The following is a 13,877-nucleotide window of genomic DNA, read 5'->3' on the forward strand; positions in this document are numbered from 1 at the left end:
GACACGCTGCTGGCACCGCCCACCCGCGCGGGGGCGGAGCGCGGAGCTCCGGCGGCGGCAGCGGGTGGGGATTGCTGTGGGCGCGGAGTGTGCGCGCGGCGGCCCGGGGGGCTCCGGCGGCGGCGGCGCTCGGGCCGCGGGGCGGGGGAGGCGGCGACAGCCTGCGGCGGCCGGCAGCAAGAGAAGGAGGAGGAGGAGGAGCGGGGCGGCCGTAGGAGGAGGAGGAGGAGGAGGAGGAGGAGGAAGGGAAGCCGAGCGGCGGCGGTCGGTCGGCCCCGCGGCGCTGTTGCCGCCGCCACTTCCCCGCTCGCTGCCGGGCTGCCCGCCCGCCTGATCCGCGCCTCCCGGCGCCTCTCGGCTCGCCGCCGGGCGCTCGGCGGGGCTCGGCGCGCCGCGCGGGGCAAGACTTGCCGCGCTCCGCCGGAGGGGGCTCGGCGCTGCCCCGCCGGAGGAGCCCCCGCGGCGCCGCGGTGCCGCCGCCCGGCGCCGGCTCGGAACTTTCCCCGCGGGGCGCGGGGGGACAGCGAGGAGGAGGCGGAGGAGGAGGCGGCGGCGGGAGCAGCGCGGCGGGGCCGGTCGGCCGGCGGCGGCGATGAAGCTGAGCCGTCAGTTCACGGTGTTCGGCAGCGCGGTGTTCTGCGTGGTCATCTTCTCGCTGTACCTGATGCTGGACAGGGGGCACTTCGACCACCCCAAGAGCCCGCGGCGGGAGGGCACCTTCCCCAAGGTGAGCGCCGGGACGGGACCGGGAGGAGGACGGGGAGGGGGGGTGCGGGGGTTGCCTCCGCCACCAACTTCCTCCCCGCCGCGGCGCTCGTCCGGCGGCGAGCGGCGGCCTCGAGCCTCGGCGCCGGCCGCTGGGGCTCGGGGCGCGGCCTCTGGGCGGCGCTGCCCCGGCACCGCCGCGCGTCCCGAGCCGCCAGGAGCAGGAGGGGGCCGGGGCTGGCAGGAGCGCGGCTGGCAGCGAGACCAGCGGGCGCGGGGTGACCCCGCAAACAGGTAGGCAGCGGGGCTCGGGGCCGCGGGGCCCTGCCCCTTCTGCCCCGGGGGGGGGACACCTAGAAGCTGCCCGGCGCCGTGGTGTTAAACCCAGCAGTGTCCGTCTGGTCGCGGCGAGGACAGGAGCGTGTTGGATGGAGAACGCGTGGTGTGCTGTGCCGAGCTGTGTGTCTGCCACACGCTGCTGCGTGCGGAGAGTTTTATTGTCGTGGAGCAAAATAAAGTGTAGAAAACCAAGCGGCGAAGGTGCAGCGTGTTTGTGCCTGTGCTGAATTTAACCTCCCTGAAGGCAGTAAAACAAAGGAACGTGTTTTAGTACAACAGTGAGGTGTCAACAGGAGAACTCAAAAGGCTTGCTGAAAAAGTAAAATTTTATTTTTCTGATAGAACCGCTGATTTTTTCGTGTAATGCGAAGATAATACTTGACACCACTTTTTTGCTGGCCACGGCAAAAACCTTGACTGAAGTGTATAGAAGGAGCATGGATCAGTTCTGTCTTTGTTTCTTCGAGTTACAGTTCAGAGGTCAGCCACTAGCTGTTTCAGGAACTAAGAGAATACGAAAGAAGCTTTGAAGAAAGCGAGACAAGGCTGGACTACTGCGGCTGCATCTGTTCAATATACAGTTCCAGCAGGAGAGTAATACTGCGTGTCATACTTGTAAAAGCTAGTACAAGTGCTGCTTTGGTGATATGGTCAGTATCTTATATTAGCAGAGCACCTCATGTGTTTTTATCTCACCAGTTGAGTTTAATCCATATAAAGAATAGAACAGGGCAGCTCGTACATAGGTGGCCTTTTTTCTTTTTTTTATTTAATGTCAGGATTTGCTTTGAAATACTGAAGTAAATATGGAAGACATATTAGATGTGTTTGGTTTTCCACTGTCAGTGTCCTGCAGTTGAAATTCCTGTCAGTATCCTACAGCATAATGCTTTCTCTCTTATGACCAAGGTCTAGTGCCTCAGTCTGCTGTAACATCTCTTCCTTATACAACATAAGGAGACAAGCAACTCTCCTCACATCCTCCTTCCTCCCCTCGGACTCCTAGAACATTCTGCCAGCATTTACTCTTTCTGCCTTTTCCATACCTAAATTCCTTCGAGGCTGCTCACTCTCACTACTTAGCACTGTTTCAGTCCTTCCTTTGGGTGGAAAAATTACCCTTTTTCTTCTTGCTGCTTTATCCTTTGAAGAAGTTACAGGTTAAGCTGATGTGACTCTGTCATTTTCTTTTTGCTGTCCATAGGGTTCTGAATAGGAGTTTTTCACTTTGTTAAAATTGGGAAGCCTCTGGAACCTAGCAAATGTTTTCTGAACCATATAATACATCAGTGTAAAGTTGATATGAAAGATGAAGAGGGGAAGAGAAGCCACCGAAAATATTGGAAAGGAAAACGCTACCTTAGCGTACAAAAAATCATGTCAGTGCTGTGTTGTCAGAACTCAGTGTACTATAAATGAAATCAGCCGCAGATGTAAAAACTTCGAGCTGCTTTTGTTTGCGAAAAGCTCTGGCAGCAGTGTATTATATGTCCGTGGATTTAAGAAGACATTTTCTTTCATGATGAGAAAGGTCAGTTTTTCTTATTGCTTTGAAGAAGGAACTGAGATTTTTTTATTATTTTTTTTTTCCCCGCAGATTTTCAGATAGCTTCACTTCTTACTTCTTTCTGATCTGACAACGTGCTAATTTTTCAACTTTGCTGTTTCTCTGTGCAGCTCTTGTAAGAGCATCCTTCACCTTGCATATCCTGGAAGTTGCATATTGATTAACTTGCTCTTCCTGACCTGTGTGGTTTACAGTAGCCTCAGAGAGGAGGAGTGGGTTCTTCTGGAAGCAGCTTCCTGTGTAGCTCATCAGCATTTGTCTATCTAAGCTTTAATTTCTGCCAGGATTAGAGTTGGATTTTTTTTTTTTTTTTTTAGCTGGTAGTGTCTGTTGGTCTGCATTCACTGAAAGAATCGTGGTATGTAATACCAGTAGTAAAATGCAGGATGGGGATTGCTGCTCAGCTTTCACTTCTGCTATTTCTTCCAGATGCCTTCTTGTTGCATGATCTCAGGGTTGTGTGCATCAGGCTGAGGCTTGCGAACCTGTCTTTTTTCAGATTTATCTGCCGTTGCAGTCAAGAATTACCCTTCCTGAGCTTGGTTTCTAGTTCGAGAGTTTAGGTGGTTGTTCAAGGGTGCCAACAGGAATGTCTTGCAGAAGTAATTTTTGGAGAAGATCTCTCAAGGCGTGCATATACCCCTAAGCAGGAGCCTTTACATATTCTCTATCCAAGTGCTTGTAAATGCTTTTCAGAGCTGTATTAAAGAGAATCTCTGGTCTGACTTTGGAGGGACTGGTAATGTCTTGTCTTTTTAGGTGTTGACTTTGCAAAAGTTGGCATCAGTAGTCTCTTTTAGAGTGAACATTGCCCACACTCCGTAGTGAGGTGACATCATGGCAACTGTAATAGAACCTGAGCTAATGAAGTGATTTATAGCCTTGTCATCATTGATGGTGCATTTAAATCATATATGAAGATCTGCATGCTGCCATAGAACTGAAATCTCCATTAATTTGGGAAGATTAAGTACAACCTATGGAGACTGCCTTATTTGCCTCTGCTCTCTAAATCCCGTGTGTAACTTCATGGACCCTGCCTGGTTGTCAGCAATATATTATTCTTAAGATGGCCATATCACAAGCTCTCTCTTTCTCTCAGACCTTATTTGTAGTCACTGTAGGATTTCTGCCTGCTGCAGTATACCATGGACTCTGACACTTTTCCGGAGACCTTCTTCCCTGCCTCTCCCTCGCTATTTTGCGTTGTATTCCTTCAGCGTGACTCCGGGGTGGATTTCCAAAGCTGTTACCGCAACTGCTTCCCATGAACACTCTGAAAGAGCATTTGGCTCAGAATCTCCTCAGAGGGCTCATCAGCAGTTGACGATGACCTGCTCTAGGAGTTTCAAGCATTGCTATGTACTTTATTTCACCCTTCTCAGCGTAGGCAGTGTTACTACAGCGGTTACTTTTCTTTTAAAAACCTCTTGGGAGTAATAGCAGAAATGCTGCTGGTTGAGTTTTAAAATACACTACTCCCCTTTCTCTCTTCCTGCTCCTTTAAATAAATAAATCTAAAAGTTGCTGATAAGCTGCTAGGGAAACTGAACTGTACTTCGGTTTGGTATGGTTGTCTCAAAACTTCTGTATCTGTGAATGGAGAGGAAAATGCTCCAGCTATCATTTCTTTGAGCATGAGAAGACTGATGAAAGGTACTGAAAGTGGGAAGGACGAGCTGTATAGCTGGTCTGCATACCCTAGCGTCCTGTGTAGGAATAGGATGTTTCCTGTCTCAGAAGGCATATCAAGATACAATGTGTCATAGTGTTGTGTCTCACAAGAGGGGCAACCTTACAGCATTGTGCAGAGGCGAGCTTAAGGTGCAGGAGCCTTAGATGCATTTTTAGATTATTAACATATCAGTCCTCACTACAGATTATAGTGTAAGTCTTCTGGTGGAATTCGCTGAGGAGTGATGGAGGATATTTTTTCTGTCTGCAATAACAGAATTATTTGGGAAATCTTTTGGCTGTGCAGTGGATGGAGATTTGAAGTGGTGAGTCCTGTGCTGTCTTCTGTGCACTGAGTGTCAAGTACAAGTGGTCCTTGGACTAAACTGATACAGCTAAATGAAAGCTTCATTCAAATTGAGTCTGGAGTAAGTCCATAAGGAGCTTCACTTGAAGAACCGGTGTTACTGTATACAGATGAAAACCAAATACAGATAAGCACGTATTAATTTATTTGGTATTTTGGATCCAAATAGAAAAAAGATCATTAGGCTAACACAGCATATTTTATCAACTAACTTTACCTTGAGTTTGAGCAAATCCATAAAAGTTGTTCATTTACACAGGCTAGTGGAGTATTTCTTCTGATTCTAAATTTTGCTTGATTTAGGAGTGTGCCATGCATGCTAGGGCATAAGAGAAAGAAAAACATTAAAAATCCAATGTATTTTAAATTAAGTGGAGGATTTATTTTTGGGTAAGAATATTTTGCTTCAGAAATATATGGCCTTTGTGTAGTCTTCACATGAAAATTCATTTCTAGTGCATTTTATGCCTGAGCAAGGCAAAACAGAAGAGCAGCACAGCGTCCTCTGCCGCTGCCTGATAGCTGATGCTCTGGAGCTGATCTTTTTCTGCTAACCACTTTCACGCAGCTTGCTTTTGCTTTTATGGGACATATCCCCACAGTGTGAAAGGCTGTTTTTGGAAATAAGTTTTTGAAACTCAGGTCTGCCACGGTTCTGCTTGGTAACTGGAATGGGACCAAGGGATTGCTTTTCTAGTATCTTTGGCGTTTCCCTTGAATTTTATTAGAAGGAAAGCACAAGCGTACAGCGACTTCAATCCTTAGGGTTTTCCAACTTTTTTATATATATATATATTTTTTGAATAAGATCCTTCACCCCTCCTCCCCCCATGCTTTTGACCATCGTTATTTGAAACTTACTCTGATCTTCTCATGTGTTTGAACTGCCTCTACAGGCCCTGTAGCTGCATTGTATCGAACGAAGACGATCAAGTACAGTTCCTGTAAAAGCAGCTGGCTTTTTCTTTTATTTCCTGTGTCCTTCCAGCAAAACATTAAGGCCTGGCTGTTGGTGGTACTGCTAATGCTTCTCTGCTGGCTTCATGTTTTCAAGGCATCCACATGATGCATCATGTATTTCTCTGTAAATGGCACAAGTGGTGATTGTTGCAGTGTGCAGTGCTGTTTCATCTGAACTTGCCAATAGTTTGGAATTAGTATCACCTGGCCAAAATATGAATCATGGTAGGGTGGAGCACTAACAGTAGGATGCTAGGGCCAAACACATCAGAAACGTCAGCAGTTCTATGAATCTGTGCACTGAACAAAGGCATCTAGTGAGCTTTACCTCAAGAGTACTCCAAAGTAAAAGTTCCCCTACTCTAAGGAAGCCTTACCTTCCGTCAGATAACCCTCTGTCTCCTTTGGGTGGCTGCAACTACAGTGTATCAGCTCATGCCTGACAGTTGCTGTGCCCCAATTCTGCGCAGAACAAATCTTGTCTCCCTCCAGCGTCACAGCAAGTCTTCACGCTTTCTGCTTTTGAAATAACTCCTGATACACCAGAAATACATTTCCTAGCTATGGTTTTGTTAGGTACATTGCTGTAGTAAAGTAGGTGAAATCAGTGGCTTACCTGGACTATAAATACATGCCTTTTGTTGCTTCATGTTCTTACGGGTTTATTTTTGTGGGTTCGTTTCTGACCTGTGTTGTATAACAAGCTCAAGCACTGCTGTATGCAGCAGTATAGGAAACTGTATGATCAGGAAATATTTGTATCACTCTGAAATGTAAGTAGTAGTAATTAAGATTGTACATAGTTTAAGTTGTCTGAGCACTGAATAATTTTGAGTGCAGTGACTTCTAGTAGCATTCTTAGGACTTTCATGTTGGAGGAGGTTAAATGTTGAATCAGAATACTTACAAAAGGAATTACCATTTTCCTGGATTTGAAACTTGCTTACTTAAAACAAACAAACAAAGCCTGATTAACAACAATCACAATCTGAAAGACTTTGAGTGTCACAGGAATGTTCTTGAGTATTAGATTAAAAAAAAAATAGGATTTTTTTTTCTTTTGAGCTTCTAGGGTGTTGTAAGGGAGGAGGGGTTCTCATAACAAATGTAATTATAGGTCAGTAACAGTTCTTTGTACTTTCTGATGTTCCAGAGTGTGTTTGTCTGTGTTTCTTGTACGTTTTGAGTGAAGTTTTGGCTAAACAGCAGTCAGGCAGAATCTAATAGCTTCTTTCAATTAGTCTTTAAATCTAGTGAAAAATGTTGAACAAAATGTATTCTTCAGAAGAGTAGTAACACCTCCCATAAAGGAGAACTCCTTTCTGCTACTTAAGGTCAATGCTTAAACTGCATAAACTAAATGGAGAGAGAGTGTTTCCTTGTTTGCTCTTAGCTTGACCTTTATTTCTGCCTGCTACATGATTTTGTTATTTTAAGTTTTGACTTGTTCAAATAAGAATAATTAAAATGCCTGCACTCAAATGCCATGTAAACTGCATTTCAGTTTTGTACTGATAGCCATTTTAAATAAAGAAGTTAATATTCAGTACATGGTTGGGAAGGGAACCAAAAGGGAGATGAACCTAAAACTTACCAGCCTGAGAAGTAGTGAACATCTTTCAGATAACTGACTTTATATAGAGAATGCTTCTAGATTTGTCTCCATGTCCCCCTTATTTCTCCCAGCCTTCAGCTCAGTGATAGTAGTGTCAAATTAGGCCTTAACAATATCTTGCTTCTATCTCTGTAAGTTACTTGAAACATAAATCATAGTAGTATTAAAACATAATAGTATGTAGAATGCTTATTTCTTATTGTGACATTTGTTGAAAGAATTTTAAAGTGTATCAGCTCCTGAAAACCTGTTTTTTAGGTTACTTCAGACTGGAACAACTATTTCATTTAAGAGAGTAGACTTGTGTTTTGTAGTTCAGTTAATCCAGGTGAATGCCAGTGTCTTCCCAAAGTGAGCTTGTTTTGAATGGTACTTTAGAGGCAGGAAATCCTTAAAAGGTTATTTATGTAATTTTCATGATTAAAAATACACAGAAACCTTCTGCCTAGCTTAATAAAGGCTTTAAACCTTGACTTGTGCTTTTAACTGTTGTACTGTATGCTTGGTTTTTCATTGTGTCCTACCTCACAAGGTGAATACACACTGAAACAGTCGGTGTGTTCAAATGTTAAGCTTTGATGCAACATCATGCTGTATTTTTAACTTCTACCTGCTTGCTTTTTTCCTGTAGAGGACATGACCATTCAAATTCTACATTTAGTGTACTCTGTTCACTGTACAGTGCTCAGAGTGTACAGTGAACTGAGAATGATTTCTGGTCTTACCGTCTTGGTATGCTGCATCTGGTCAGAGGCTTATATCAAGATTTTAGTCAAGTTAGCACATGATTTGTGAAGATATCAATAATTACTTCCAGGTGTAAGAAACTGATACAGGAAGTGATTAAGATGACTGCAAATTCAGTGCAGTCAGAAAAGGACACATGAAGTTTCTTAAATACTTAGTGTTGTGAATCTGTATAGGCAGTGATCTGGACTTGAATTCCACATCCCCAGGAGAACCCTGTTTGCTGTGGTACACTGCTTTCTTCACCACTGCTCGTTTGTGCACCAGAGCCTCTTAAACAGGACTCTGCCAGCTCTTTTGTGGTCTCCGGCTTGTTCATGTGGTTGAGAAGGAGAATGGGCTCTGGCTGGTTTTGAACCAAGCGCTTGGTGGTTGGTGGCTCACTCTCTGGATACATAATAATAATAATTTCTAGCTGACCTAACCTCAGAAGTCTCTCATGTGGATTTCTCCTCTGCCTGTCAGTTTCTGTGAGAATTCCTCATTCATGGGCCTGTCATACTCCCACTTTAATTATTTGAGCTACCTTTCTTCTTCCTTCATGAAATGATCAGCAGCTGCCTGTTTGAAAGGTCTTGTATTTAAAGAAGGAGTGAGCATTTACTGAGGAAATGAAAGTTGCAATACCCTTTTCTGCAGTGCTTAGATGGAAGAAGCTGCTCTGTCTTGCCCAGAATAAAGCAACTTTATTTTTCCTTGTGTTACTGAACTTTCTTACTTGTGCTGGGTAACAACACTCCTTTCTAGAGTGAGTCCTTGCAACAGATCAGAGCAGTATCAAATGCAAACAGACAAGGACAAAACAGAGGGCAGTGGGGAAGCAGAGGCCATTCTGGGATGTTTGGGGCTAAGACTGACTGAAGCAACGGAACTGTTTATGTAGCTGTTTCATGTGGTGGTAACAGCAGGTTGCTCAGTGTGGCTAACAAGTATGGATGTTTTTTGTTCCAAACGGGTGGAGAATGAGCTGATCTGGTCTGTCCTCACTTGGGAAGATTTAGTTGTTTCAGTCCAACCCTGTGTAACCATGGGGATGGCAGAGGGATGCACTATTTGTGTGATGCCATTATTTTACCAGTGCAGCTGTACCTACTTTCAGGATACAATTTGGATTTGTTGGTACTTTGCACTTCATGCACTAATACCAGTCGTTGTAGAGCGAGAGCAGGGTTGCCTTTCTTTTTAATAAAATCTTTATTTGCACAACCTTATCAATACGTGAAGATGAAGAGAAATGGAAGAAAGAAGTTTATACCAAAGTTAACAAAAACTAGTAGACTGGTTGTATAAGTCAGGTGATTCACATAACTTTACATTGCATTTCCTTGTGTCAAACAAGTATATAGATTCACAGAGCATCCTTTTAACGGTCTACACTTGGACTGAGCATTAGTCTATTTGGACTTATCCAGAAAGCATACCTGTTATTTTGCTATCCATTATTTACAAGGCCATGTAGATTACAACATTTCAGGCAGAATTGCGTAAGGTAAAATTAATACATCTCTGCTCACGTTTAAAAATAAAATATAACAACACCCACTTCCAATTGTGTGGGAAATTTTCGAACTTAATTTAGAACAGATACTGATGATTTTGGTAATGAAAAGATGTCCTGTGTGTTTCATTGTTGATTAGACCCGTCAGGTTCTCTAGTATGTTTCTAATCTGTTTTAATAGTAACTCAACACCCATTACTGGCAATCAGTAAGTGGGGCAGTGTGAATCAGCTATTTTCCTCTAACAGTGTTGAAACTAAATTTTGTTTTGTTCTTGAACATTTTCTGTGTTCAGCTCGAATTTTAAAGAAATTTTACTATTGAATGCTACATTCTTAGCACTGTCTTACTCCTGCCTACTTAAAATGAGTAAGGAGTGAGGACTGAAAAAAAAAAAAAAGTCCTTTCTGATACTTGATCCATTTTAAATATGAGAATGGATTCCTGACACTGCTTTCACTGTATTTACATTGAGTGAAAACTGGGATCCATTTCTAGTTTGTGATGCTGTTGTTTCTGAAATTTAATTCTAATAGCTGATGTGTTGCACAATGGAAATTGAAAATATTTTTTTTAGCATCTACAAAAACTTCATTGCCTGTTAGTTAGTTTACAGCATGTGGCCATAGTTACATATTTTTACCTGTAGCTTTTTATATGATGCTTTGCTTTCAAGCTGAGTTAGTACAAGTCCAGTTTAAAATCTTCATAAGAAACATGATGCATCTCATAGTCTTTCAAAAAAAGAAAGCAGGTAGTCTTAATTAGTGTCCTTTGTAAGTTTCTACAGTGGGAATTCTGGTAAGGATTTCTATCTCCGGCTAACAGAGTATCTGTCTCCAAAGTTCTGTGCATAATATTCTTCTAAAAATCACTACTACTCAGTGTTCTAGGTAGGCTTGAACTCTCCACCTTAAAAATAAATTATTGCTGGAATTACATAACTATATAAATTTTTTACTGGAAAATGAACAGGAAGCAATCTACTGTCTCGGCACACAAGAAACAGGGAACTTAGTTTAAAAGAATTTTACAGAATACACAGTAAAATGGTAGAACTTAATGCAGATATTTTAAGGTTTAAAGTATAAAAAATTTAAAAGAATGGTCAATCTTACAAATATGAGAAGTATGACTTGACCTCCAAGTTTGGAAGTTTGTGTCTGACTGACAGAAGTTGGCAGTATATGCCAATGGAAGGATCAGTCTAACCACATACTCAGTGTTCTTGTAACTTTTGGAGAGACAATACTTAGCTAGACAACATAAGACAAATTAGTCTTGTAATCTATCGCAAAGTAGTTGACAGTCTATTGCTAAGGAATATAATATTTTTCTCTTGTAGGTAAAATATTTCTAGAACGTAAATGAAAGAGAACTTAAATTTTAAACAGTTCTCTGTTTTCACAGTGCAGAGGAAGAATATATACTGGTGGGGTAGGTGTGAACAGCATTTTAGGTGCTTACGCATTTGGTAACTTTGAACTATAGCCGTGTGTAGTGAAGCAGGTAATAGCTGGTGTAGATGATAGCTATATTTTAGTTTTTTAGGAATCTAAAGATCAGAGTTGGGAGGCCTGTAAAGTCCCAATCAGTATTATTTTATGTATTTTACTTTAAGAGTGAGTGGCATAACAGGCTATTATGTGAGCAGAGGAACCTTTCTTTTTCCCTATTTGAAAGGGAAAGTAGTAGTTTTATAAAAATGGGTACACACCATTTTTAATGTATCGTTTGAAAGATTTTAGTCTAGGTTGTTTCTTTTATTCCACCAGGGGGCAGGGGATTACACTTTTTTCTTTCGAGTGCCCTATCATCTGCATATTGATCTCCTGTTTTCAGTTATTCTGTTTTCTAGTATTCTGTTTCCAGTATTTGTCTTTAAGCAGTTTAGATTCTAAGATTTTGGTCCTTCATCTCAATTAACTTATTCTGGATCTATTGTCAAAATATATTTTTGTCTTTTGGGAAACAAAAAGGTTTCATGTGTTGCATTTTAAAAACCTGTTATCATTTTCAGGATGCATTGAGCTAAGAACAAAGCAAAACACTGGGTCAGCATTTTACACAGCCCAGAAAAGGAGGGGACAAATTTACCAACTGTACAATATTACACCTTATCTTCTGTGGAATTATAAAGAACTCCTATAAAGATGAAATTGCAGAAATGGCTAGTAGATCCTAAGAGGTTGATTGGCATCTCATATTAGGGGAAGTTTTTTTATTCCTGCAGACTTCTCAAAGTGAACAGGTTTTAAAAGAAAGTACCTGTTACAATTTAAAAAGGAGGCTTAGTCCTTTGCAAACTACAGCCTAACTACAAAAGTTGGAATTAATTGGCATTTGAGGAAGGCAAATTGTATCTTAAAAGGAAAATGCAAACGCCTCAAGTGAATGATTGCTAAAGGGGAAAAAAGTCCCATGCACCAAGGCTGTTGCTAATAATTTTCTATATTACTTGGAATATAAAGCATTGGTGTCAGGGAAAAGTTTAACTTGTCATTAAAAAGCATAGATCACAGAATAATTGTCTGCTGAATATATGTTATTTGTGATGAATGCAATGGGTAAAATTTGAACACCCAAATCTGCAGCAGGTTTTGTTGCAATGAAAGCTTTTTGACAAAACTTAATCAGACGTTGTATATTTTGGAGTCTGACCACGACTTTAATAATAGAGAACAAACACCCAGTTACTTTCTATCTTTTGTTATTGTTAAGTTGAAATCTGCCTGAGGAAAGAGAGAAATTATTGTTAAGCTGAAATAACCTTAAAAACATTTTAAACGATCTGGCCTTTTGTGAGTGTGGAAAAGCTAACACACTAATATTTGAAAAAAGCATACCTCAAATCATTTGGAATGGGTGGCTAGTACATCAGAGAGCAGTAGCATTTCCAGGTGTTTTCCTCTCTTATGCTACCTCCTGTACCTGGTATAATATGGTGATTAAATGCCGTAAATTGTTTTGTGCTGTCTGCCTGCCCCTCTCTTTCCAAGTTGCTTTGGAGATATGCTGACTTCTTTCAGTGCATGTTGATATTACCCTCTATCCTTCCTTTCATGGTGTACGTTAGGATCATCTTTAGAATCCTGTTCTTTAGCAACTGAACATGATCTAAATGAAAATACTATCAGTTTGAAGCGTCTTTTGCAGGAATATATTGATGTTTGTCTAGTTATATAGATTATTCGTATGAATAAGTGGTTAAGGGATCTTTTACGAGCTTCTGTTAATTTCTCTCCAAATTTCGCTGAAAATAAGAAAATATATACTGAAGCAGTTTTTCCTTGTACATGTAAAGTATTAAAACGTTTACATCCTTTTAATCCCATTATGATGTGACTGCCTTCTAGAAAATAGCTTTCCCTTTTGTGTCCTGATATAATGGCAAATGAAAGTATTAGATTTTTTGCAGATGTTTGATAGACATGAAAAATTTGAATTTGGCATAATTTGTGCTTGAAACAATGTGACTTTTTAAAAATATCTTTTTATCCCTTTTGCTGTTTTCCCTTATTCTGAGAGGAGAAGGTCTCTTATGTTGGTTCAATTTCTTATTTTGTCTTTATGTAAGACATAGAATAATGATTATTTATTTTGTGTGATGATATACTACTGTGAAATTGATTTTAAAAGATTGTCAAGAATGGGTCTGAGAAAATAATTGACTTTTTTTTTTTAACAGGGTCAACTTTCAATATTGCAAGAAAAAATAGATCATCTTGAACGCCTGTTGGCAGAAAATAATGAGATTATTTCAAATATACGAGATTCTGTGATCAATCTGAGTGAATCAGTAAAGGATGGTCAAAAGAATCCAGAGGCTATAAACTTCAGTCAAGGGTCTCTTTCTGAGCTCTTTCCTTCTGCTTCCGTTCCACTTGCCATTGATTCTGAGGATTGTTTGTTTGCTTCAAAAAGTGGAAGTCGTGGTTCAGATGTACAGGTAAGTGGCATGCCTTTCTCTTTTAGTCTCCTGGAGTACTACCTTTCATAATTCTCAAAATATCCAAGTACTGGTAAAAGCTTGAAACTAATCACCTAATCTAAGATGTAATAGAATTGTTCAAGTGCCTGTTGCGTTTAATGGAAAATGTTATGAAACAGTTCCTTTTACCTTTTCTAAACTGTCTAGAAAATAGTATGTGATTACGATGACCCAACGTATCAGAATGTTTTAAAGTTCTTAAGAGAAAATAACCTAAGATTAATCACTGTTTATTGTCCAGTACTCTCAGAAGCTCTTGGGAAAGAGTTTGAGAGTCTATTTCCCCAGATTCTTGTAAAGCTGATGTAAAATTATGTGGAAATACTATATAGACTTATAAGCAGGTTTTACACTTGAGAGTTACATGTGTAGATGGGTCTTGAGGGTAAGACAAACCATGCTTAAGAAGTAAT

The 13,877-nt window shown here is 41.2% G+C and overlaps 1 protein-coding gene across 1 annotated transcript in view; it reads left to right on the forward strand.

Moving 5' to 3' along the window:
- Positions 1-442: 442 nt before the first annotated feature.
- Positions 443-13,877, forward strand: part of MAN2A1 (mannosidase alpha class 2A member 1) — a 137,297-nt gene continuing 123,862 nt past the window's right edge. Inside the window, exons 1-2 of the mRNA XM_040541150.1 lie at positions 443-727; positions 13,162-13,422. Coding sequence (XP_040397084.1) covers positions 593-727; positions 13,162-13,422 — 396 coding nt within the window. The 5' untranslated portion in view covers positions 443-592. The remainder of the gene's footprint in view (positions 728-13,161; positions 13,423-13,877) is intronic.

The sequence above is a fragment of the Cygnus olor genome, chromosome Z (assembly GCF_009769625.2).
Source record: "Cygnus olor isolate bCygOlo1 chromosome Z, bCygOlo1.pri.v2, whole genome shotgun sequence".
NCBI lineage: Eukaryota > Metazoa > Chordata > Aves > Anseriformes > Anatidae > Cygnus > Cygnus olor.